The following is a 24,130-nucleotide window of genomic DNA, read 5'->3' on the forward strand; positions in this document are numbered from 1 at the left end:
ATTGTTTTATATATACATATAACTTGTTTATATGTCCAAAAAAAAATCTTTTTTATTATTAGATATATTCAGGACAAATTTTTACTAGTTTAAATTATCGATCATAATTTAGTTTTTTAAACGTTTTACATCTTGAAATTATCAAAGAATCATCTCTTGCCCAAGTTCATAGCAAAAATGATTAATTCTCAAATTTTTTATTTTTATTTTTAAAATTGATCGCTTTATTTTGTGGAAGTGCAGAAGTTAAAAGCTATATTCTACATCCAAAAGGCCATGCACGCTTGTGGAAAAGAACATAGATACAAATATATACTCATGATCACTTCCAGGTCTTCTTTAGAATCTGTTTTTTTTCTTCTTCTCGTACATATGTGATTTTATAGGAAAATTTGTATCAATTGGATAAGGATGGCACAATTAATGCAACCATATATAGAATTGCACACAGAGAAAAAGAATTTACATGCACTATTATAACTTGATTATTATAGTTTCTAGTTAAAGTTTATGTATTAGATAAATTAACGGAAGTGCCACTTGGGACAATAATTATTAATTAAGAAATATAATTAATTAATAAATATTTACACACAATATGGAAAGGAAAGCTAAACGAAAGAAAAAGAAAGTGAAAGCTTTCACCTTACATAGCTTGCTACTAAAAATACCGTATATAAAATTATTACATTCACTGATAAAAAAAAAAAAAAATTAAATGGCCATGTTCCATATTTAATTAACTGCATATATCTCTTAAAATTCATTTTTCAACATATTTTAGATTGGATACTATACATGACTACAAATTCAATTGACTAGCTTGTGCATATATATATATATATATATATATATATATATATATATATATATATATATATATATATTTATTGTTTCTCAAAATAAATAATTAAAAAAATGCTAGCTTGTGTTGTACATGCAAATCCCTTTTATACATGATAAAAAAGAAAAATCAACGAGGTTGAGTTTGGTAGAAGAAATTAATCTTTCACAACATAACAAAGTAAGTAACCAAGATTTGAATCTTCTTTAGAAGAGGTATTATTCATCACAAAACTTTTTTAAAGTCATACTGCTAATTAATTCATTTTATCTCATCATCTCATCCATACATATTTTAAACTTGCACTCAATATTTATAGTATATATTCAAATAACAAGAGCTTGTGTTAATTTGAGTTTGTGAACTTTTTTTAATTTATTATTATTTGATTTATTTACGAACCACAAGTTTCTTCTACGAGAGACAACTCTACTTAAAATGAGTTGGACCATGAGTTTGTGGACTACGAGTTAGGAGGAAATCACAATATGTAGCTAAATAACTAAATTTAATTATTTAATTATTTCTTACAATTCTATTTTTCTTTTCATCTTTCTCTAACATATATTTCTCACTTGTTTTCATATTTCTATGTTTGATGTACAAAATAGTTTATTAATAAATTTATTGTATAGGAAACACGATTTTTTTTTTCTTTAGTTAGGCAAGAATCATTAAACTATGTTAGACACATCAATGCGAATTTTAAAATTTGAAACATGGATCGATACACAAAAAGCAAAAAGTTAAAATGGTTTTCACTGTCTTTGCATTTTCATTCTTTTTTGTTTCTTTGCTTTTGTGATAATGAATTCTATTAGCTAGCTAGCTTAGAAGAGTACCTATCAATTATAAATAGTTTACGAATCCTTACCAAATGTTAATGAGAGTGAAATAATCGGGGCTTGAATTTTGAGCATCTTGATCCGAAATCCGATCTTTAGCTTTTGTAAATAATTTAAAATCCACAAGGTAAGGAAATAAAAGTCTTCAATGGAGGTGGCTAATCAAGTATAGATTATTATTCGGGTATTATCGAACAAATAGCTATTAATAATGCTACAATAGTTTATGAAACACTCTCTAACAAAACATGTAAATATTTTTTATTATTAGTTATAATTTATTAAAAATCATTTAGTATCTATAATAGTGTCTCCAAAAAAGGTTATTCCTGTAAATAATTGAAAAGCAAAATTCATTGAAAATTATAAATTTATATGAGATTCACATCTTTATCTAATAAATTTGATAATAACAAACAGCATTGCTTTTTTTTTTTTAATTTTTAATTTAAATAAAGAGTATGTTTTGTAACACTTTCTCTTACGGAAATCAATATTTAGTATCGTTAACGTTGTTCTAATAAAGTGTTATCGCTGCAAGTTATTCAGTTTTTATTTTTATTTCTATATATATATATAGACCTTCTTAACTTAGTACAACATTAATTAGAAAATTTCAATTAAGTTTCTAGATAACGCATCGTTAATCACGTAACTGCCTCTGGTGAATCTTATTCCAATGTGCTAACTGCGTAGATGAGTCCTAAAATACAAAAAATTCTGTCAAATATATGATTGAAAACTTTTCCTTGGTAATGACATAAAGCCAGTGCTTTCTATTATTACCAATGTAGCTGATAGGCCATAGATGGGTTCGTACTAATAATTATGCTAAAAAGGGTGTCGTACCACGAAATGCCCCATGCATATACATAAACAGCCAAATGTGAGATTATGTCCATAATGCATCGAGCAAAACATTGTTCAATTCTTTTATGAGGGGTAGCACTAGTGGACCAAAAATTGCACTTCATAATATTGTCCATCATTATCATTGCATGATTAGTGTCCCCTCATGATGCCCCCAAAAAGCTATCAATCCATGCATACAAATTAATTGTGTTTGATATTTTATTTGCTACTTGCGTTCACATCACATAGAGATAGAAACTAATCTCACATATGATATATACCGTGATTATTATTGATAGAATGATAAAATTAAACAATTTTTTTTTTGTCAGATAGACCATTTCTATCAGAAATTTTTCTGCTAGATTGATTCTCACGTATTAAAGTAACGCTTGATTAACAAAAATCGCATTTAATACATATGTAATTTGAAATGTTGTCACGAATAATATTTGACAAAAAAAATAATATTTTTTAGTATAAAATATCTAGTACACCAATCATCCTCTTTTTGCACTAATTATTTAATAATAAAGGTATCTCTTTTGGAATGTAATAAACTATATGCTCAATATAGTAATCAAGGTTGGAATGTTAAAGAGAGAGAGAGAGGAAGGGAGGTGTCTTTTGACAAAGGAAGGTCTGCATGTTGGAACAATAGGGTAGCTTTATTTTTATTTTATTTTATTTTTCTTTCTATTTTTTAAAAATAATTTTTCACATATTGAATACATTCTTTTAAGTAATGCTAGCTCCTTCCATTGTGCTTTATACCTGAGGAGGTAACCAAAGCCGTTCACACCCCTCTCTCTTCTTCAAAACGCACCCTATTCCTCCCCTATTTTGCATCGCATTTGTTCTTGAATCTCTTTGGTATTCCTCCCTCAGAGCCTCTCATCAGAGAGAGAGAGAGAGAAAGTGAGAGATGGAGAGAATGTTCCCTCCCAAGAAGCCCTCAACTATGAATTCCCATGACAGACCCATGTGTGTTCAAGGAGACTCGGGTCTTGTCCTCACCACTGACCCAAAACCTCGACTCCGTTGGACTGTTGAACTCCATGAACGCTTTGTTGATGCTGTTACTCAGCTTGGAGGGCCTGATAGTACTCTTCTCTCCCCTTCCCTCTCACACCCTTCTTATATTCTTTGCTTTTATCTTTTCAATACTAATTATTTCAACCTGACTCGAACATGATTGTTTCTAATAGACATGTCGAACTATTTAGTTTGATCATGTTTTCTACCTAATTTAAACAAGATTACTTCTGATAGAGATGTTGTTCTTTCTTATTAGAAGGAAAAACTATGATATCTATATATATATATATATGTTTGAATGATTCTATAATATCTCAATGATATTTTGATTAATCAACTTTTTCTCTCCTTTGAATTTGCAGAGGCCACTCCTAAAACCATCATGAGGGTTATGGGTGTGAAGGGTCTCACCCTTTACCACCTCAAGAGCCACCTTCAGGTTTGATTAATACCGAAACATATTTGATGCTTTTGATTTTGCTTTATGTTTTAGAAGCACTTTTGTGACACTGCCAATGTCTGGGGTTGGCTTCATGTCTCTCCTTCTTTTTGTTTTTGTTTTTCCTTTATCTTTATTTTTGTTTTTGTTTGTTGTCCGCATTCTATAGAAATTTAGGCTTGGCAAGCAGCCCCACAAGGAATTCAATGATCACTCGATTAAGGATGGTATGAGAGGTGACCTTCTTTCTAGGGTTCCTCAATTTTTTTTGGGTTTGAACTTTTATGATCTTTACACTTCATGATAGTTCTTTTTATATTTTGACACAATCTTTTTGCACTGACATGCAGCTTCGGCTTTAGAACTGCAACGAAATACTGCTTCTTCTTCTGCCATTATTGGCCGCAACATGAACGAGTATGCCTCACTTCTTTCATCTAAATCTGTTGAAACCAACATGCATGCAAACGAGATTTTGAACAAAATAGCTTTCCACCTTCTTAATTCTCGCCTAAGTTTTTATTTTGATTGTTTGTTGGGACGTGGGGGGATTCGGGTTTTCTTGTGGAATGTATGTGTGAACACTGTATGAAACAGTAACTCACACATGGTTGATGCGATTAGGATGCAAATCGAGGTGCAGAGAAGACTGCATGAACAACTCGAGGTAAGTAAAATACTGCTACCCTTGCAGAATATGCTCAAATAAGTGCATGTTTGGTTCAACTTATTTTGAGGAAATAATGGTTTATTTTTTCTAAGATTTTTTTTTTTTTTTGAAAAATAAATCATTATTCCCTCTAAACATGCACTAACTGTGTCTCTCCAAGTCTCTACATGGATTTAGGGGTATCTATCTGGCAGGTTCAGAAACACCTTCAGCTAAGGATTGAGGCTCAAGGGAAATACATGCAAAGCATATTGGAGAAGGCTTATCAAACACTTGCTGGTGAAAACATGGCTTCTGCTGCCACAAACTTAAAGGGTACTATGTTGCCTCATCAAGGAATCCCTGACATGGGAGTGATGAAGGAGTTTGGTTCCCCTCTTAGTTTTTCTTCTTTTCAAGACCTTGACAACATTTATGGAGGTGACCAAATTGACCTTCAGCAGAACATGGAGAAGCCACCCCTTGATCATGGTTTTATGCCAATGAATGAGAGTTTGTGTCTTGGGAAGAAGAGGAACAGCAACAACCCTTATAGTGGGAGTGGGAAGAGCCCTTTGATTTGGAGTGATGATCTCAGGCTTCAAGACTTGGGGGGGCCAGCATCATCATGCCTTGGCCCTCAAGATGACCCTTTCAAAGGTGACCAGATTCAGATTGCACCACCAGGGTCATTGGATAGAGGCACCACCACTGACATTGATCCAATGTCAGAGATCTATGACTCAAAGCCTGTGATTCAGGGTGAAGCTGTGGTGGGGGAGAAAAAGTTTGATGCATCTATGAAGCTTGAAAGGCCTTCACCAAGAAGAGCACCTCTTCAGGCTGAAAGAATGAGTCCTATGATCAGTACTGGTACCATGGCACAAGGTAGAGGCTCACCATTTGGATGAGTGAGAGTTATAGATTTAATTAGATCATTCGGTTATGTTATGTGTAATTGATGACTTGATGTGAAAGTGAAACTCTCCTAATAGTACCATATCTAGGGTTTTGAATTTGGTCTTGGAAATTGGCAGTTCTTATGAGGGTTATTTCCTCCCTCATCAAGTTCTGTTATGTGGTATAATGCCTTTGCATGGCAAATTAAACCAAAGTTTTATTCTGACAAATATAATTAAAGCACGTATAATTGTGCTTGAATGTGAGCATTCTCACTTGTAGCTTTTACATTTAGCATTGTTCCATTGCTTTAATTAATGTTGAATTTTGTTAACAATTTTATTAATTGATCTGTATGATCCGCTGATGATCACTTGTTAGATCTGCATGTGTTGTTCGGATCGATGACAAATATTGGAAGCAATCAAGCAAACTTCATTTTATTACATTGGTTTTTTGTTTTATTTTTTGCTTTGTATTTTATTTCTTCCTGGACCCACTTTTAATATTTTTTAGTCTGACATCATATGTGAAACATTCTATGCGTCACTATTAAGCAATTTTTTCCCTAGAATACTTTTTCTTTGTTTTGAGAGCTGACACGTGGTACGTTAATATTCACAGAGAAAAGTTTCTTCAAAGTTGCATCCAGTTCTGGTAATAATAAACTGTGGCAAACAAATCATATCATGGAAGCGATTAACTGGTACATTGATGCTATGGGATTTGATAAAAAGAGGGGTATAATTAATAAAATTAAATTAAATTAAATTAAAGAAAAAGAATTTGAAATGGGAATACAACACTAACATTAAATAATTAAATTAATTATTTTCTTACCAGACAAAGATAACATTTTATTATAATAAAGAGTGTAATGGGAAGTTTAACCCTTATAGATACCAATAAATTATGATATTTATTCATATTGATAAAATTTCTGTCCACCTTGACTTCCTGTCAATATTTGGGGTGACTTGCTGTATATAAGTCATCCATTAAAGTTTAACGGTTACTCATTAATAATTTTAAGTTAGTTAGTACAAGTTAGTTATCCAATGATTGAAGCAAATCTCTTGGGAAAATTGAAAAACAACCCAAACATGTTTTATTTAATTTTTCTTTAATGAAAGAAAGACAAATCTTGGTCTCGAGGCATATATAACTAGGAATTTAGAAAGATAGATCGGCAGTGAAGGGAAGAAAGGTAAAAGAGAGAATAATGAACTTTAAAATGCTAAGTCATTTTCAAGTGTATAGAGGTACACTGCCAGATGATCCTTTCTCTTGAAGTTCCTAAGGCGATGAGTTGAAGCCGACAGAGAGTATCTGTCTTTCACTATCTTTCCTCTTCTTTACTGCCCTATATTCCTTGGGAATAAGATGATCAAGACAACAAGGCTACATCTTATCTCACAAGATTTCAATTGGGAATTTTCTACCTTTTTATTTTTGTCTAATGGAATTTCCACCTTTATTACTTAGACAAGTAAATAGTAAACCTTAAGAAACTAATTAAGGGCTTAAATTAAGGTTATACAAGTCACGATTGAAAAGATTTCCAAACCTTAATTTATTCAAAATTGTTTTTTATTATCAGCAAAGATCATATATATTATATGGGGTATCACAGCCCTTATATAAGTTCAGGATATTACAAGCCTTTCATTTCAATCATAGGATTCACTTAACATTCATTCGTACAATGAAAATTAATACAAAATTATAGGCAAATTAATGCAATTGATGCATCCTTAGAAACCTTAATACTATGGCTGCAATTAGTTGGGAACCACAATTTGAAACTATGCAACTAATTAACCTCCAGTATAAATGCATTTTTCATATAAATTTTATGAAGTCAGTTTAAGATGAAATTTGAAGTCATTGCAATTCTTATCTAACCAAAAGGGGAAAGAAATGAAAAAAAAATAAAATAAAAGAGGGACAATCCTTTTGCTGCTGTTGGTGCTTTAGACAATGTGTAGTAATCTTTTGGTACATTTTCTTCATAGATAAAAGAAGACCCTATATGTAGCCATACCTTCCAGCGTGTTAATCCATGCTTTAAAAGAATTATAATGATCCATATATACACAAGCACAAACACATGCAAAAACCTTCTCCCTGTCTCCATTTCTCTAAGTGTCTCTCTTTATCTGATATTTACAATGTGACTCTAAGTGAGAATAGATCCATGACCATGAAGCTTCCCTTTCTCAAGGATTAAAAAAAGGGTGGCGCCACAACCTTTATTGGTTGCAGAGAAATTTTATGCACCTGCAAGTTGGCAAGAAAGCTCCCTTACTCCACTAGTGTAGTACTCAGAGTGAGAAAGAGAGAGAGAGAAGAAAGAAGAAAAAGCTAATAAAGCCTAAAGGGTAGGAAGAATACAACGCACTTCCATGCGTGCACATATCGAGGAAGCTTCTATCTTTATGTGCACAAAGTTAATAGTCTTAACATTTAAAGCTGAAGGATGATGCATCAGCAAATGTATCCCACCTCATTTTTTTTTCCTTCTTCTTTTGTTTTTAAATATTGCTTTGTAACATGTCACTATATGAGTTTTAAATTGTTTCAAAATATTTATTACCTTTAAAACTGAATTTAAAAATGATATTTTATCTTTAATATATCAATATATTTCAGTGAATTATTTAATTAACGAAAATGTTTTATAAACACCTGCAATCAGACAAGAATACCCCTCTAACACACTTTAAAAATCATTTTCTTATTTTTAATAAATTAAATAATATTTGCATGACTCGAAATTTGTTGTTCTGGGACAATGTCTCATGGGTGTCTTAAAAATGGAACCTTTAATTAATATAAGATTATATTCATTTTTACTAGGAACATTTTCATTAAAATAGACTATTTTGACACAACAATCAATGTAATTTTTTTAAAATAACATGTGGCGTGCATTTACAATGGAAGGGATATTACTATTTCAAAGCATGGCCTACTCGTATTGATTTAGGAAACAGATCTTATACATACATAACTGACACACAGTGTTTTCTTTCTAATTAACGTAAGGTAGTTGAGCAGTCAAGCATGCACGTTCTTCCATGCACATGTAAATCATTAGAAGTTCAATCCAAGCACTTTGTGTTCTGTTTACTATCCCATTCACAGCTTTGGGCCTCGTAAAAAATTCCCTATATCTCTCTCTAACAAAGTAAAGCACAGAAGCTTCTTTTGTCCCCACACCTCTTCTCTTCCCCTCACAAACATTCAATAGTTTCTAAGAAAACTAGCCACGGGATAAGCAGGCAAGAAACACTCACTCTTTTATGCTCTTTATTTTTTAGTAGAAAAGAGACCAAACAAAGAAACATGCACACAATATCTATCCCTTGCTAGATCTATGTAACATTAAATTTTGAAGTGCTTTGTCTCACCGCAAACATTGCCTTGTTGTTGGCCAATTACGGGGTTCAATTTGTTGAATTGAAAATGGTATGTTGGGGGATTTAGTTATGTATTGTACCTCATGTTATATGCTTTAATGAAAAGCAAAAGGAGTAACAAGACAAAGAAACAACTTTTGATTAAGTTGCATTGATTATCTTGATCATTTGCCTTAAGATTTTCTTTTCTTCTCACTCTTGTTCACTCTTCTTTCGGTCAAGTTGGCTTTTCAGTGTTGCTTCAATTTTCAAGTACTGTCCAATGTGACTTGATTTTTAGAGACCAAAAACCTTAATACATGCATGAGGAGTACATTTGTCTAATTAAGAAAGGAATTTGGAGAAAGCTTGCTCCGAGATTGTTGTTTTCTGTCAATATGATGGTGAATAGATTAATTAATTAATTAACTCATTCATTCCAATGCTGATTATCATTGCCTTTATATACCTTTACTTTGTACTCAAGCAATGTTGGTCTTTTTCGTTAGGTAAAACCAGGAAGAAACATCAATTCCTGCATACTTGGAAAGGATAACTAAACTCGTCAAATTTACACAAATCCACTACATCAATATGCAGTCAACATTTTCTTTTAATCAGCTTGCAAGATATCCATTAAACAATTGTCCATGTGTTGCTTTATGTTAAGATAGCTAGCTTTATCTCTAACATGTCTTCTTATATATGATACTAGAGCAAAAATGGGATTCTAAATTGCTATTTTAAAATAATATAAAATAATCGATTTTAAAGGAGAAAGGGTTGTATTTTTGTTTTTTTATCGGCCAACAAATATTTGTATTTATATATAGAGGTACAAGAGGTACCAAAACCCATATACATAAGATAAATATAATGTTATAATACCCTTGGTTAAAACTAATTTGTATTTGTGGTATCAAATTGATATTTTAACATTGTATTTTTTGTAAATAAGATCACTATCTTTAACATTGGTTTCTGTACTATCCGTACTGCCATGCCGAGCTCGAGCTCGGTATCACAGCGTGGAATAACCTCGGGCACGCACTGGGAGATCTCGGCCTAAGCGAGATCCGCAATCTAATCAGATCATAACTGATCTCGGAGATCTCGCTCCAGATGAGATCCGCAATCTAATCAGATCATAACTGATCTCGGGTATCTCGCTCTAGACGAGATCTACTATCTAATCAGATCATAACAGATCTCAGGTCCAAGGCCCAACACAATCCTAATTCACACAAAGGTACATGCATTATTTATACAAGACTCATACTCCCACAAACACTAACTTTAGCATCGAAGTCTCTTTTGCAGGTACCACCCCCATCTTGGAGCATCAAGCGTACCAGCGAAGGAGGCTCACCAATCTTACTCGGAGGATCATCTCTACAGCAGATTTCCGGTAAGAACATTTGGCGCCCACCGTGGGGCCGATCAAGACAGCTCTTATCGGCCACCTGTATGGTTTTCACCAGAAGCCACAGCAGACGCGCAACAGACGACCTGGATCACTCAACTACCATGGATAGTGACGCAGCAACGTTGAGGAGGCTGATCGACCAGATCGAACAGATGCGGCAACAACACGCCGCCGACCTACAAAGCATGCGTGCCAAGCACGAAACTGATCTAGCGGCAATGCGCACCGCTAATGAAGCCGACCTAGCGGCACTACGGCCGAGAACGAGCGCATTCGTGCCCAACTCCCTCGGCGTCCCCCAGATCAACCCCCTCTACAGAGTAACCTGAATGAGGGCGAAGGGCATTCGGTTTCTAAACCCCGAACTGCGACCAGAGCACCGACTCCACGACCTGCCACGCATCGGTCTCATGCACCGACGCACAAGTCGACTCAGGATGTCAGCAGGGCCCCCACTCATGTCACAAAGGGTCAAGAAACTTTCCGTCGTCATCCTTTTGTGGATGGCATCATGGAGACTCCACTCCCCCGCAGATGGAAGCCTCTCCACCTTGATCGCTATGATGGCACGACGGACCCCGATGAACATATTGACTTGTATACGACCCAGGTAAACCTCTACACTAACAATGATGCTATCTTGTGTAGGGTTTTCTCGACCTCGCTCAAAGGGGCCGCACTCAACTGGTATACCCAGCTACCTACCGAGTCAATTGACAGCTTCGGCACTCTGGTCAGACGATTCACGGCGCAGTATGCAACGAGTCGACCTCACCTCGTAACGTCGGCTGCTCTGGCTAGCCTTAGACAGGGCGACGACGAACCACTATGGACGTTCATGGAACGTTTTGCTGGCATCTCGGTGAAGATTCACAACTTGAATCCCGAGGTCGCCCTACACGCCATGCTCATGGCGCTCAAGCCAGGACCTTTTGTGGACAGCTTGTGTCGCCGAGCTCCCGCTGATATGGACGAACTCCGTGCCTGAGCTGCCGGGTACATACAGATGGAAGAACACTCTTCTTTTCGTGACCAGGTTCGCAACAAACCACAAGGAAAGCAAAACCAAGGTCAGGCCACAAACATTTAAAGTTGGCGACCTTGTTTGGTGGGGTGAGAGAGGCAAGAATAGACCCCTCCGAAGGGAAATTCGGAACTTGGAATGCCACCCACCTGAAATTTTATTTCTCTTAACTTATAAATTCAGGTGACGTACTCTTTTTCCTCCTCAGCCTTTTTTCCCACTAAAGAAAAGGGTTTTTGGTCAAGGAAGGTTTTAACGAGGCACACCTAAAAAATAATCAACAAAACAACTCTATTCCCATACATTTTTGGTATTGGCACATTAATCGTGACGACTTGCCGAGGTCGAGTCCGAACCTTGAGATCTCATTTTATTAACCAAGGTCGAGTTCGAACCTTGTTATGCCGAGGTTGAGTCCGAACCTCGAGATCACATTTTCTTAACCAAGGTCGAATTCGAACCTTGTTATGCCGAGGTCGAGTCCGAACCTTGAGATTACATTTTCTTAACCAAGGTCGAGTACGAACCTTGATATGCCAAGGTCGAGTACGAACCTTGATATGCCAAGGTCGAGTCCGAACCTTGAGATCACATTTTCTTAACCAAGGTCGAGTTCGAACCTTATTATGCCGAGGTCGAGTTCGAACCTCGAGATCCCATTTTATTAACCAAGGTCGAGTTCGAACCTTGTTATGCCGAGGTCGAGTCCGAACCTTGAGATCTCATTTTATTAACCAAGGTCGAGTTCGAACCTTGATATGCCGAGGACGAGTCCGAACCTTGAGATCACATTTTCTTAACCAAGGTCGAGTTCCAACCTTGTTATGCCGAGGTTGAGTCCGAACCTTGAGATCTCATTTTATTAACCAAGGTCGAGTTCGAACCTTGATATGCCAAGGTCGAGTCCGAACCTTGAGATCACATTTTCTTAACCAAGGTCGAGTTCGAACCTTGTTATGCCGAGGTCGAGTCCGAACCTTGAGATCACATTTTCTTAACCAAGGTCGAGTTCGAATCTTGATATGCCAAGGTCGAGTCCGAACCTTGAGATCACATTTTATTAACCAAGGTCGAGTTCAAACCTTGTTATGCCGAGGTCGAGTTCGAACCTTGTTATGCCGAGGTCGAGTCCGAACCTCGAGATCACATTTTATTAACCAAGGTCGAGTTCGAACCTTGTTATGCCGAGGTCGAGTCCGAACCTCGAGATCACATTTTATTAACCAAGGTCGTGTTCAAACCTTGTTATGCCGAGGTCGAGTCCGAACCTTGAGATCTCATTTTATTAACCAAGATCGAGTTCGAACTTTGTTATGCCGAGGTCGAGTCCGAACCTCGAGATCACATTTTCTTAACCAAGGTCGAATTCGAACCTTGTTATGCCGAGGTCGAGCACGAACCTTGAGATTATATTTTCTTAACCAAGGTCGAGTACGAACCTTGATATGCCAAGGTCGTGTCCGAACCTTGTTATGCCGAGGTCGAGTCCGAACCTTGAGATCACATTTTATTAACCATGGTCGAGTTCGAACCTTGTTATGCCGAGGTCGAGTCCGAATCTTGAGATCTCATTTTATTAACCAAGGTCGAGTTCGAACCTTGTTATGCCGAGGTCGAGTCCAAACCTCGAGATCACATTTTCTTAACCAAGGTCGAGTTCAAATCTTGTTATTCCGAGGTCCAGTTCGAACCTCGAGATCACATTTTCTTAACCAAGGTCGAGTTTGAATCTTGATATGCCAAGGTCGAGTCCGAACCTTGAGATCACATTTTATTAACCAAGGTCGAGTTCGAACCTTGTTATGCCGAGGTCGAGTCCGAATCTTGAGATCTCATTTTATTAACCAAGGTCGAGTTCGAACCTTGTTATGCCGAGGTCGAGTCCAAACCTCGAGATCACATTTTCTTAACCAAGGTCGAGTTCGAATCTTGTTATTCCGAGGTCGAGTCCGAACCTCGAGATCACATTTTCTTAACCAAGGTCGAGTTCGAATCTTGATATGCCAAGGTCGAGTTCGAACCTTGAGATCACATTTTATTAACCAAGGTCGAGTTCGAACCTTGTTATGCCGAGGTCGAGTTCGAACCTTGTTATGCCGAGGTCGAGTCCGAACCTCGAGATTGCATTTTCTTAACCAAGGTCGAATTCGAACCTTGTTATGCCGAGGTCGTGTCCGAACCTTGAGATTACATTTTTTTAACCAAGGTCGAGTACGAACCTTGTTATGCCGAGGTCGAGTCCGAACCTCGAGATTGCATTTTCTTATCCAAGGTCGAATTCGAACCTTGTTATTCCGAGGTCGAGTCTGAACCTCGAGATCACATTTTATTAACCAAGGTCGAGTTCGAACCTTGATATGCCAAGGTCGAGTCCGAACCTTGAGATCACATTTTCTTAACCAAGGTCGAGTTCGAATCTTGATATGCCGAGGTCGAGTCCGAACCTTGAGATCACATTTTATTAACCAAGGTCGAGTTCGAACCTTGTTATGCCGAGGTCGAGCCCGAACCTTGAGATCTTATTTTATTAGCCAAGGTCGAGTTCGAACCTTGATATGCCAAGGTCGAGTCCGAACCTTGAGATCACATTTTCTTAACCAAGGTCGAGTTCGAACCTTGTTATGCCGAGGTCGAGTCCGAACCTCGAGATCACATTTTATTAACCAAGGTCGAGTTCGAACCTTGTTATGCCGAGGTCGACTCCGAACCTCGAGATTGCATTTTCTTAACCAAGGTCGAATTCGAACCTTGTTATGCCGAGGTCGTGTCCGAACCTTGAGATTACATTTTCTTAACCAAGGTCGAGTACGAACCTTGTTATGCCGAGGTCGAGTCCGAACCTCGAGATTGCATTTTCTTAACCAAGGTCGAATTCGAACCTTGTTATTCCGAGGTCGAGTCTGAACCTCGAGATCACATTTTATTAACCAAGGTCGAGTTCGAACCTTGATATGCCAAGGTCGAGTCCGAACCTTGAGATCACATTTTATTAACCAAGGTCGAGTTCGAACCTTGTTATGCCGAGGTCGAGTCCGAACCTCGAGATCACATTTTATTAATCAAGGTCGAGTTCGAACCTTGTTATGCCGAGGTCGAGTCCGAACCTTGAGATCACATTTTATTAACCAAGGTCGAGTTCGAACCTTGTTATGCCGAGGTCGAGTCCGAACCTCGAGATTGCATTTTCTTAACCAAGATCGAATTCGAACCTTGTTATGCCGAGGTCGAGTTCGAACCTTGAGATTATATTTTCTTAACTAAGGTCGAGTACGAACCCTATTATGCTGAGGTCGAGTCCGAACCTCGATATTGCATTTTCTTAACCAAGGTCGAATTCGAACCTTGTTATGCCGAGGTCGAGTCCAAACCTTGAGATTACATTTTCTTAACCAAGGTCGAAATCGAACCTTGTTATGCCGAGGTCGAGTCCGAACCTTGAGATTACATTTTCTTAACCAAGGTCGAGTACGAACCTTGTTATGTGTAACGACCCACCCTAGGTCGTCACATTAATAACCAGCCAAAATAAAATAATATAAAATAAAGAAAATAGAGCAAAAGTCAGCTACGCTAGAGTGTAAAAATTGTTTCATAATATCAAACATAATTATATCAGAGTCATTCTTAGTAAAATTATACAGTAATCCAATAGTAACATCATGAAATATAAGTTAGACACCCTAGGTGCTGGTCAAGCTCTACGTCTAGCCACTTCTCAAAGCAGCTACCCCAAAAGACTCCTTGCTATCCCAAGGCCTCACACCTGATCTGCTCCCCCACATAGTGAGATCATCACAGTCCAAACCACATGGAAACATAAGGGTTAGCACATATAAAACCAACCATAGTATATCATAATAAAATATCATTAAACAGATATTTATCCACATTATTTATCCATGCCAAAAAGTCATTTCCATTCTAAATTTAAACCAATATATTGTATACACATCCATGTCAATGCATACATATTTTATGATAATAAGAAAATACATAACCAACGTATACAATCCATACCATATGTATACATATTCCACATCCAAAACAAAGTCACACCACTGTATAATCCATGATGTAACCAACACATCCAAACCAAATGTTGGCCTCGACACCATCCAAACCAAGTGTCAAATACGGTGAAACAGGTGATCAACCCATGTCCCACTCCGAACCTCTCATGGAAAATATACAGTTGGATTGCGTCGTCACGTAACCCTGGTGATCATGGCCACTTCATCCATCGGTATGACTCGGCCTTGCCCCCATACCGGTAGCAAATAGAATACTTAAAGGAGTACTTCAGAATCCACCTAACATCTGAAGTGGTTTATTATACAACCTTTGAAAAAGTTCCATATTGGAATCCTCACCATGGGATTCCCAATTTTTATATTTTCCAAAGATTATATCCTGATCTCACCAAGAGATCTAATCCATACCATAACCTTACTCGTTTAAGTCCTATTTACTTTTCCAAACCACATACACATAGCATATTCCATAATTAAACATAACCATAACCATGCCAATTTGTCAATATAATAATAATATAAATAATTAAATATCCAAAACAACCATCAATTGATCCAAATTATACTATATGAAATGAAAATCTCTACATAAAATAGCATATTAAAATTATACTATTCCTATCATGCTCATATATACTAGATTAATTTTATAAGCACTACCCTTACTTGTATAAACCTGAACTGAAACTCGGGCAGAACCTCCTCCTCTTTCTTGCTTAAACAAGAACCGAAACTCGGGCAGAACCTCCACCTCTCTCCTTAAAGAAGGACCGAAACTCGGGCAGAATCTCCTCTTCTCCCTCCTCTTTTCTCTTCCCTGGCAGAACCTCCTCTACTGGATTCCTCTTTCTCTCTCCTCTTTTCTTTTCTTTCTCTCTCTCTCCCCCTTCTCTTTCTCTCTCTCTCTCTTCTCTTTCTCTCTCTCTAAGATTTTCACTTCCCTCAGTATATTTTTTTTCACCCCCCTGGCCCCTATTTATAGGCATTCTGGGGCACCCGGAACGGCCGTACTGAATTCGGAACGGCCCGTTCTGAATCCTTTAAATGTACGCAAATTTTTGAACTGGAACGACCGTTCTAAAATCGGAACGGCTCGTTCCCAAAAAGCAGAACGGCCCGTTCCAGAATCGGAACGGCCCGTTCCGAGACTCATCCAGAACGGCCCGTGCTCCCTCCAGAACGGCCCGTTCTCCCTCCAGAACGGCTCGTTCCAAAACCAGAACGGCCTTTTCTCCTTTTGGAACGGCCCGTTCTGGGCCCGTTCTCACTAAAAAAATTTAGTATAATTTTTAAGCTTGGAACAACCCGTTTTGCTTTTGGAACGGCCCGTTCCAAGTTACCAAAACACCCCTTAAATTTTTTGAAAATTGCGAAAATGCCATCAGTAATAAAATTACAAGAATACCCCTATACCTTTATAAAATTTACGAAAATGCCATTGATAATTAATAATAAAAAAATGGGTATTACATTATGCCGAGGTCGAGTCCGAACCTTGATATTGCATTTTCTTAACCAAGGTCGAGTACGAACCTTGTTATGCCGAGGTCGAGTCCGAACCTCGAGATTGCATTTTCTTGACCAAGGTCGAGTTCAAACCTTGTTATGCCGAGGTCGAGTCCGAACCTTGAGATTACCTTTTCTTAACCAAGGTCGAATTCGAACCTTGTTATGCCGAGGTCGAGTCCGAACCTTGAGATTACATTTTCTTAACCAAGGTGGAGTACGAACCTTATTATGCCAAGGTCGAGTCCGAACCTTGAGATCACATCTACTTAACAAGGTCGAATTTGAACCTTCAAACAACAAATTTGGGAACTCCTCAGAAGCCCCTTTGCTCTTACATCACTCGGTGCTTGGGGGGCAAGTGTACTGGCCAGCCGAGTTATCGACTTGTCCTTCACCAAACTGCTGACTCGGTCAAAGGTTTACCAGCCTAACCAAGCAGTAAGTTCATTATTGCCGAGCTCCTCAGCTCGACCATGAAACATGGACATCGGAACACCACATCGGCCCAAAAAGGCCACGCCATCAAAACAAATAAAAATACAATCTTGTCGCCGCGCTGCCCTTGCGTTATGGGAACGAGGTGACGGCTATGACATATGGCATCTCGACAGGCAGATGTACGCGAAGGGCCACGACCACTTGACGAGCTCGGACTTAACTCCTCGACCTAGGGTCTTCGGAGCTCGGGGGGCTAATGTACTATCTGTACTGCCATGCCGAGTTCGAGCTCGGTATCACAGCGTGGAATAACCTCGGGCACGCACTGGGAGATCTCGGCCTAAGCGAGATCCGCAATCTAATCAGATCATAACTGATCTCAGAGATCTCGCTCCAGATGAGATCCGCAATCTAATCAGATCATAACTGATCTCGGGTATCTTGCTCTAGACGAAATCTACTATCTAATCAGATCATAACAGATCTCAGGCCCAAGGCCCAACACAATCCTAATTCACACAAAGGTACATGCATTATTTATACGAGACTCATACTCCCACAAACACTAACTTTAGCATCGGAGTCTCTTTTGCAGGTACCACCCCCATCTTGGAGCATCAAGCGTACCAGCGGAGGAGGCTCACTAATCTTACTCGGAGGATCATCTCTACAGCAGATTTCCGGTAAGAACACTTTCTAAATAATCGATTTTGTATAGTAATACGAATTTAATTATTAGAGATGTTCTCGATCTGTTTTTTCAAAAGAATTTTTTTTTGCTCACCTGTATAATTGGTTATGAAAACAATTTTGAATGTTATTTGTTTTTTTTAAATCGATCATCAACCAATTTTAAAGATGTCCCACCACAACATGGCATAAATAAAATTAGTTGTATAACTAGTTTATTAGGCTCAAAATAACCAATTTAATAAGTATTTTTTTACTAGTGATTTCGAAAGTCTTGAATAATAAAGCTTACGTAAAACTTACTTGTAGGAAATTTTCATTTCAACTTTGCTTTTTTATTTATTTTTTATTTTTTATATTATGAATATGAATGATAATAGTATATAATTGTACATATGAGAAGTCTTTTTTTTTCCCCCTTATCAACAAAGATACATAACATTAGATAGGAGGTAGAATGGATACGCAACCCATATACAATTAACAAATTCCTACAAAGTTTTCAAACATAAGCTAGGGTCTTAATTTGGACCATTAAAAAAAAAGAAGAAAGAAAAACCTTTCTCCTTGGCATATATCCATAACTAAGATCTGAACTTAATTAAATCCATAACATACTCTCCATTTAGTACTTCGCTTTTGAAGACTATTATTTCTATATGCATCAATAAAGTCCATGATATGTTGAATATTAATTTGATCCACCATTCTATTTACAATTTCTCTCACACAAAACAATAGAGGTACTATGTTAAATAACAAATTAATTTTTTTGGTATCATGAAAAAACATTAAACAAATAAGTGATCATTGTAAAATTTGATTTATAAAACATCTAATAGGAAATTCTGTCAAACAAATTTATAATTTAGGATAATTACATAGGAAAGAACAGATAAATTGATGGAAGAGCATGGGCTAAAGGCCCAACCACTAGAGCCATGGCCAGGAGGTTACTTGAAGATTTGACTGCTTCAGAGCTTAGTGGGCCCAATGGGCTTGGTGGGCCTAGGGTGCTTCTCACTTGGGCTTTGATTGATTAAACACCATGATTAATTGTATTTTCTTAGTATAGGAATTTACTTTGATGTTGGTCTTGTATTTTGACCATAGATTAGGGTTTAGGTGTTTTGGGCTTAATTTTGGGCTTCTTGGGCTTTGGGCTTTTGATACCCAATATTGGGCTCATTCTTCTTCTTATATTTTTTCCTATTCATTGTATTCATTAGACCAATGTATTTCGGTCATTAGATTAGGGATATATGAAGAATACATTAATAGGAAAATTAGGCTTCATTTATGCATCATTTAGAAGAAATTTGAGTTGAATTTGAGTCACATGGATGGCATGGAGTGGTTCCGGCCATGTGAACTTCAAATGCAACTCAAATCACTTCTAAATGACTCCTAAATGAGGGTAGCATCTGAATTAGTCATGTTGGAAGCCAAAGTTTGAATTTCAAATTCAAATTTGAAATTCAAACTAGGCGCCAATTTGATTGGTTTGAAATTGCCGCCCAAAGTTAACCTAGTTTCTTCCTATAAGTGTATCTTTTCCCACCTATTGTAAACACTTTTGAATATATGATAATATGAATTTACTTCAGCCAATTCTAAAGTCACCGAAATCCCCAAGAGAGAGCTATAGAGAGTGCCTTCATAGTTTCTTAGGAAAACCCTAGTTTCCTTCACTTTGAAGTGTGCAATCCCTTGAGGCTTGAGCTTGGATACTTCCTTCAAGGTCTTGACCTTGTCTTCAGCTGAAGAACTTCGTCCAAGGAGTTCAACAATTTAGTTCCATCTCCATTGAAGAGGATCCGTGTCTAGGAGGAGCTTAGGAGGAGCTTGTTCATCACTTTTCCTACTCCTTCTATCATAAATAAAACAATAACTGATCATATTCAAATATGATTCATTAATTAAACAAGTGATCATTGTGCAGAAATGATTTATAAAACATCTAATAGGATATTCAGTCAAACAAATTTTTAATTTAGGATTATTATTTAGGAAAAACAGATAAATAAAATAATGGCTAATTATATTCAAATATGATTCTTTAGTTATATATGGTATTAACTTGATTAACTATTCGTAGGGTAAACTTACCATAAATGTTGAAGTTGACTAAAATGTTATACTTATCTCTGATAAAATCGAATGGTCATTATCACAACAAGGAGCAATTTACTTTTCAAATTTTTTTTTGATGGCAAAGAAATAAAAATAGCGAAATATGGCTTTATTGGAAGGTCACTCTATATTGATGTTTTCAGAACATTTTGTTTTTCTGTCTGGAATGTGCTCCCCTTAATAAAATATTTTTGTATGATAATATCCCATCAAAATAAAGATATTCAAATTAAGCGACTCCCAAGGGCGTTGTGCTTTTTGTAATAAAGTACAAGAAACCTCCTCTCATCTGTTCTTCGGTTGTCGGATTACTAATAAAGTATGGCACCATTGTTGGTCTTGGATCTCAATATCAACTGTTCTCCCTCAATCAATGCTTGAAAATGTATGTCAGTACCCATATCTCTATCTTACCCAGCGAGAAAGGTCGAAGTGGGATATTATAAGGAGTGCTGTAATATGGTGCATATGGCGTTGTAGGAACAACAAAATCTTCAGAGGGGAAAATGTAGACGTGGAAAGGTTGAAAAATAACATTGATCACATGGTCTCATCATGGCTAAAGATCAACAACGAACTATTCTGCTATAGTTTTGATCAATGGATGGCTAGCCCAGCTGCATGTCTTAAGGCTTGAATTGACTTCATGTAAGGCTCGGTTTTAGTTGGCAATATCACATGATAGAGGTGATCATACATAAGCATCTATTTATGTATTATTGTGTATTTTTGTATTACATTCTACTCGTGTACGAGTTTTTGGTACCACTGGTACCTTTATAATATATATATATATATATATATATCTATCTTTGCTGATCCAAAAAAAAAACATGACTTTGATTACATAGTTATATATATATATATATATATATATATATATATATATATATATATATATATATATATATATATATATATAATATGGATATACCATATCGACAACATGTATTTGATCATATGGATAAGAATACATAAATTATAAAATTCTTTTTATATATGTTAGCACGAAAAATGTAGCTGATATTTCACATATGATAGCTATGTGGTTTCATAAACAACTAATAACCAAATCGAGTCACATATAACTAACGAGTAATGACAACGATCGACCATGATCCATGCAGTTGATGCATAGCGAAGTGACAATTATAATTACCGTAACATATTTTGAGCACGCTAGTACGTAATGATAATTTTAAAGATGGAACATTTCCAATGTTGACTTATCAATTTAAGGAGTTGTGTTCCTTAAAAAGGGATAATGGGTAGTTTCTCTCATGGTTAGGTCATGGATTAGTATAAATATGATAATTAATTTAAGTTTCAAAGTAGGTTCATGACCAACATCAATGAATTTATCCTATTTTCAGCCATTTACATGCTTTCTTTATTAGCTTTCTAGTTTAAAACTTTGATTTATAGTTTTATTTCTTACATTTAGTCGTTTAACATTTTGAGATTTTATATTAAACATTTGAAGGCTGCCTTTGACTCACAAGTTACAACTTTGGAGTGGACTAGCTAGGGACCAATCGAGGGGCAAAATCCCTCCCTTGAGTCAATCGCCTGAAGTGTGACTCATTGTGGTGTTAGCTGACACAATGACTAACAATTTTCGAAACATAACTTTAACATGCTTAGTGTGGGACATTAGTTATTTCTTAGCTGAGGTTCCTGACATTGTCATTTGATCATCCTTCGTGTATGTAGTTGAGGTCTGGACGAACACATCCCAACATGTTGAACATGTTAGCTAATAAAAATAACAAATATGCTATTGCATCTGCGGTAGTTGTGAGTAACACAGCCACTTCTACGTACGGTGGTAGCCTCTCTACCTTCAACAACGAGTCCAGTCACACCACCAATAAGGAATCCTCTAGATGGTTTTGTGGAGGACTACATGGACAACAAAGATTACACGAGACTACACAACTTCTCAATAGATCCTATATGCTAGAAACCTGGACTACTATTCTTACAATCATGAGGCATCAAATGGAGATGGGGGTTCATGATTAATATCGGTGTTGTCCAAATAGTTAGGCCACATTGTGAGGTCAATGGTCCAAAATGAGAACCAGAAAGTTAGGGAGAAGGAGCAACGTTAGATCAACCACACGAAGGTTTGTCTAATTCTATCCAGAAGAGTTAGTCAAGTTAGTTACTTATAGTACCCCCATAGGATACACCAGTCTTGCTTGTGAAGAAGAAATATAGAAGTATGAGCATGGACTATCATTAACTTCATAAGATTATAATAAAAAGTTGGTACCTGCTTTTGAGAATAAACGATCTCATGGATCAACTCAAAGGAGCCATTTTGTTTTCAAAGGTCGACTTGAAATCTACTTGTCATCAGATTCATGTAAAGACAAAGTATGTGTCAAAGACTACATTCCATACGAGGTATGATTACTATGAGTTTCTTGTAAAGTTGTTTGGAGTGACAAATGTGTTGACTATCTTCATGAATTACTGGAATAGGATTTTTCATGAATACTTAGAAAAGTTTGTTGTAGTATTCATTGATGAATACTTAAGAGTTATGTTGTTGATCTTAAGGGAAAGACAACTCTACCATATTCTCGAAATGCGAAGTGATGAGTTTCCTAGGACATGTTATGTCTAAAGAGGAATCGATATGAATTCCTTGAAGGTAGAATATTTGGAAGCATTATCTGTATGGTACAAGATTTGGAGTTTGTAATGATCATAAAGCTTGTGTTTTAGAGTACGAGGGTAATTGGGATAGTTTCTATCTTTGATAAAGTTCACTTGTAACAATAGTTACCATTCCAACGTTGGAATGACACCCTAAGAAGCCCTTTATGGTAGAAGGTGTAGGACACCCTTATGTTGGATAGAACCCGATGAGAGTAATATACTAGGATCAGAGGTAGCCCAACAATTAATAGAAAAAATGGGGTTAATTTTGGATAACACGAGGACAATCGAGAGAAGGTAGTAGAGCACTAAAGTCTCGCAAGCTTACTCCTCATTTTCTTGTGATGTAGCCTAACAAATAACCTTACATTTGTCTCTTTCAAATTTTCATAATGACTTTCATGCTTATCAACTCAAAAAATATGTCCGTGACCCTTCTCACGTCCTTGAGTCTGATAACATTCCATTGAAGGAAAATCTTAACTATGAAATTCTTCTTTTGAGGATTGATGATAGTGAAACAGTTAAGAGGAAAGGACACCCCTTTGATGAAGATTGTTTGGAGAGGGAACATTAAGGAAAACGTTACTTGGGAGTTGGACTATCAACTGCGAGAATCGTATCCATTCTTGTTGACAACGGGTAATTTCCCAGACAAAATTTTAAAAAGGGGAGAGAAATGTAACACCCCCAATTTTCTAAATAAATTAACAAAATATTTTAATTAATTAAAGGATTTTTATGAGAAATAATACATATATTTTATTTAATTATATATGTATTTAATTGTTTTTATAATTGAAAGTATTGGAAAAAATATAGTTTAGGTTGTAGGTTATTTAATTAAATTTCATTTTAAAAAAAAATAAGGACAGAAGCTGTTTTATAAATTAGGAAATGCTACTTGGGAGATGGATTGTCAAATGCAAGAATCATATTCATTCTTGTTTACAACATATAATTTTGCAAAAAAAAGGAAAGAAATGTAACACCTCCAAATTTTCTAAATTAACAAAAGGTTTTAATTAATTAAGGGAGTTTTATGAGAAATAATACATATATTTTATTTAATTATTGTCGCAACCCGAAAATTTCTGATCTCGCGACTAATGATTTAAACAACCTTTTAAAAGTCTCATCAATTAAGGAATGCCCGGACACCAGACTAATTCTTAATTAATGGTTTTAAAAATGAGTTCATGGAGTCGCCACCGATGTTTTACTCAAAACATTGGAAAAAG

At 36.4% G+C, this 24,130-nt stretch overlaps 1 protein-coding gene across 4 annotated transcripts; it reads left to right on the top strand.

Moving 5' to 3' along the window:
* The first annotated feature begins 3,302 nt into the window (after positions 1-3,302).
* LOC109805894 (myb family transcription factor IPN2) lies at positions 3,303-5,828 on the top strand. 4 transcript variants are annotated; one of them, XM_020368168.3, is made up of 6 exons: positions 3,303-3,644; positions 3,942-4,018; positions 4,188-4,254; positions 4,369-4,435; positions 4,616-4,685; positions 4,883-5,828. In XM_020368168.3, the coding sequence occupies exons 1-6, from the start codon at positions 3,467-3,469 to the stop codon at positions 5,576-5,578; spliced, it is 1,155 nt and encodes a 384-aa protein (XP_020223757.1). In that variant the 5' UTR covers positions 3,303-3,466; the 3' UTR covers positions 5,579-5,828. The 4 variants fall into 4 exon arrangements, with proteins under 4 accessions (XP_020223757.1, XP_020223758.1, XP_020223761.1 ...); XM_020368169.3 differs by having other exon boundaries at positions 4,188-4,245; XM_020368172.3 differs by having other exon boundaries at positions 3,304-3,644; positions 4,643-4,685.
* The last annotated feature ends 18,302 nt before the right edge of the window (positions 5,829-24,130 follow it).

This window comes from Cajanus cajan, chromosome 10, assembly GCF_000230855.2.
Source record: "Cajanus cajan strain Asha chromosome 10, NIPB_CcT2T_4, whole genome shotgun sequence".
Taxonomy (NCBI): domain Eukaryota; kingdom Viridiplantae; phylum Streptophyta; class Magnoliopsida; order Fabales; family Fabaceae; genus Cajanus; species Cajanus cajan.